This window comes from Hylobates moloch, unplaced genomic scaffold, assembly GCF_009828535.3.
Source record: "Hylobates moloch isolate HMO894 unplaced genomic scaffold, HMol_V3 SCAFFOLD_14, whole genome shotgun sequence".
Lineage (NCBI taxonomy): Eukaryota > Metazoa > Chordata > Mammalia > Primates > Hylobatidae > Hylobates > Hylobates moloch.
The window spans coordinates 83862419-83866240 of NW_026652289.1; the positions used below are offsets into that span (position 1 = coordinate 83862419).

Here is a 3822-nt window from a genome sequence, read left to right on the forward strand (position 1 = left end):
TTGAACCCAGGAGGCGGAGGTTGCAGTGAGCTGAGATTGTGCCACTGCACTCCAGCCTGGGCAACGGAGTGAGTCTCTGTCTCAAAAAAGTAAAATATAGGTCCCTGCGGCGGGTGTGTTTCGGCCTGGCCTGGTCAGGCGCTTGTGCTGGCAGGGCGCCGGGCCCGGGGAGTCTGGGGTCTCGGGTGGCCGCCGGCCCAGGAGCTGGACAGCACCAGGATGGGGAAGACAAAGTTCCCCGCCTCCAAGCGCGCCCCGAGTAGCCCCGTGGCTAAGCCAGGTCCTGTCAAGACGCTCACTCGGAAGAAAAACAAGAAGAAAAAAGATTTGGAAAAGTAAGCAAGAAGCCAGGAAGCAGCCCTGGTGCTGTGGTGCAACCTCCAAAGGCACCAGAAGACTTTTCTCAAAACTGGAAGGCGCTGCAAGAGTGGCTGCTGAAACAAAAATCTCAGGCCCCAGAAAAGCCTCTTGTCATCTCTCAGATGGGTTCCAAAAAGAAGCCCCAAATTATCCAGCAAAACAAAAAAGAGACCTCGCCTCAAGTGAAGGGAGAGGAGATGCCGGCAGGAAAAGACCAAGAGGCCACCAGGGGCTCTGTTCCTTCAAGCTCCAAGATGGACAGGAAGGCGCCAGTACCTCGCACCAAGGCCAGTGGAGCACAGTACAATAAGAAAGGAACCAAGGAAAGGACAAATGGTGATATTGTTCCAGAACGAGGGGACATCAAGCATAAGAAGCGGAAAGCTAAGGAGGCAGCCCCGGCCCCACCCACCGAGGAAGACATCTGGTTTGACGACGTGGACCCGGCGGATATCGAAGCTGCCATAGGTCCAGAGGCGGCCAAGACAGCGAGGAAACAGTTGGGTCAGAGCGAGGGCAGCGTCAGCCTCAGCCTCATGAAAAAGCAGGCCTTCGGCGGCCTGACAAGAGCCTTAGCCTTGGACTGTGAGATGGTGGGCCTGGGCCCTAAGGGGGAGGAGAGCGTGGCCGCCCGTGTGTCCATCATGAACCAGTATGGGAAGTGCGTTTATGACAAGTACGTCAAACCAACCGAGCCCGTGACGGACTATAGGACAGCGGTCAGTGGGATTCAGCCTAAGAACCTCAAGCAGGGAGAAGAGCTTGAAGTTGTTCAGATGGAAGTGGTAGAGATGCTGAACGGCAGAATTCTAGTGGGGCATGCTCTGCATAATGACCTAAAGGTACTGTTTCTTGATCACCCAAAAAAGAAGATTCGGGACACACAGAAATATAAACCTTTCAAGAGCCAAGTAAAGAGTGGAAGGCCGTCTTTGAGACTACTTTCAGAGAAGATCCTTGGGCTCCAGGTCCAGCAGGCGGAGCACTGTTCGATTCAGGATGCCCAGGCAACAATGAGGCTGTACGTCATGGTGAAGGAGTGGGAGAGCATGGCCCGAGATAGTCGCCCCCTGCTGACCGCTCCAGACCACTGCAGTGACGACGCCTAGCAGTCCTGCCCTGCTGCTGCTGCCGCCCCGCTACAGAGGCAAGGTGACCAGTCACAGGGACAGATCACATCTCCCCAGAGTGGCAACTCTGGTGAAACCTTTTCAGAATCATGGCAGAGGGGCGTGGCGTGGTGCCACTGAGAACGTCCTCCTTCCTCTTGACTTTGTGGTCTGAAACCTGGTGTTACTGTCCATGTGTGCTTGGGCCCGGATGGTGAGGGTGGGGAGCAGGGACTGCCGTGGGCACGCCTGGCCACGCTTTACCGACTGCTGACCCCCTGGGCGAGGCGAGGACGGGGCCTGTGGGCCGCCAGCCCATACGGTGCTGTCACCGCCCATCTTCGGTGACACCCTGGGGTGAGGTGCTCAGCACCTTCCTCTGGGGGAGCCACATTTTCCTCCTTTGTCTTAAGGGACATAACAAGCTCTGTTGGTCTTGAGGGACCCAGACCAGGTGTCTGCAGTCAGCTGCTGAGACACGGCTGGCCGGCACAACAGGTGTTACATCAGGGGTTTCCTGTGGCCGTTTGGACTTTGAGCGTTTATCTAAATTAAACTGGCCCAGGGTTGGCTGGTGGGTCACCCAGCAGACGCTTCTCCCCATAGCACGAGGATGTGTCATCTGGGCACAGTGACTGCGGTTATTCCTGGAGGTCGGCAGACATGCCGACCTTGGGCTATTCGAGCTGGAGAAGCTATGTGATGCTAGCCGGTGGCTTTCTTGGCTAGGCCCCAGTTTGAGGCTCCCCTGGGAACTAGAGTCAGGAACAGCCAGTGGCACTGACAAGGGGACGGAGTCCAAGGCATTATTGGGCCACCCGACAGCTGGACAGAAAAGGTGCAGTCACACCGAGGATATGATTTAAAATAAAATCAGGTGTTGACTTTGAAAAAAAAATAAATAAAATAAAAATTAAAAATAAAATAAAATGCTCAAAAAGAAAAAAAAACCTATATCCAGCAAAACTATCTTTCAAACATGAAGAAGAGCTGAGCATGGTGACTTATGCCTGTAATGCCAGCACTTGGGAGGCAGAGGTGGAAGTATGGCTTGAAGCCAGGAGTTTGAGACCAGCCTGCACAACTTAGCAAGACCCCATCTCTACAAAAAATAAAATGAAAAATAAATGAAGGTAAAATAAACTCTCAAATAAACAAAAACTGACAGATTTTGTTGCTAGCCGACTTCACTTCCCCACTTACAAGAAATACTAAAAGAAGTTCTTCAGGCTAAAACAAAGTGACCCCAGAGGGTAATTAGAATCTACCCTAAAAAAACTCCAAAAAGTGCTGGTATAGGTAATTATGTAATCACATCGTATAATTGCAAAAGACAATACAAAATGCATGTTTTTTTCATTCTTCTCTTAACTGATTTTAAAAGCAATTATATAAAGTTATATATATAGAATGTATAGTTGGACATATAACATATAAAAGTGCAATATATTTGCCAATAACAATAAAAAGGAGGTAGATGGCAACAAAGCTGTATTGGGCCAAAGAAATGACTACAGATGGTAACTTGAATCCACAGGAACAAAAGAGAAGAACTAGAAATAAGAAAGAAGGTTAATATAACAGAAGCTATTAATACATACCCACTCTTCTTTCTTCTCTAAACTTCTTTAAAAGACATAAAATTATATAATATAATAATTATTAAAGAGTCTTTGGGTTTGTAACAATAATGTAATATGTATAACAATAATATCACCAAAAGTGGGATAAAAGGAACAGAGTTATATAAATGTTTCTATTTATCACTAGAACTAAGCTAGTATAAATATGAAACTGATGCTAATAATTTAGGGTGTATGCAGTAAGAGTTAGAACAGCCACTAAGGAAACAACTAAAAGAATTGTGAAAAAAATCATTAATAAAATTAAAATGGTACAATAGAAAATATTTAACATAAAGGGGAATTAAGGACTGAAAAGACATAAAACATATAGCACACAAAAAGTAAAATAGCAGATGTAAATCAAACTATAACATTAAATGTGGATGGATTAAATAATCCAATCAAAAGGCAAAGATTATCAGGCTGGATTTGAAAAAACATGATCTAACTATGTGTTCTCTACAGGAGATGCACTAGGCCCAAAGACACAGTGGGATGAAAGTAAGTGGATAGAAAAAAGATGTACCATGCATAAAGCAATCACAAAAAGTTGGAGTGGCTATACTAACATCGGACATCAGACAAGCTAGACTTTCAAACCAAAAAACGTTTGTCAAGATAAAGAGAGATATTTAAAAGTGGTAAAGGGATTACTCTATCAGGAAGATAAAGCAATTATTTAAAAATTATGCACCCAATAATGGAGCACATGGAGGAAGCATAAACTG

At 46.5% G+C, this 3822-nt stretch overlaps 1 protein-coding gene across 1 annotated transcript; it reads left to right on the forward strand.

Moving 5' to 3' along the window:
• The first annotated feature begins 219 nt into the window (after positions 1–219).
• On the forward strand, positions 220–2360 carry LOC116481828 (RNA exonuclease 4-like). Its single transcript, XM_032753449.1, is given in 2 exon segments — positions 220–328; positions 331–2360. Coding segments are annotated over 2 exon segments (1248 nt in total). The 3' UTR covers positions 1470–2360.
• The last annotated feature ends 1462 nt before the right edge of the window (positions 2361–3822 follow it).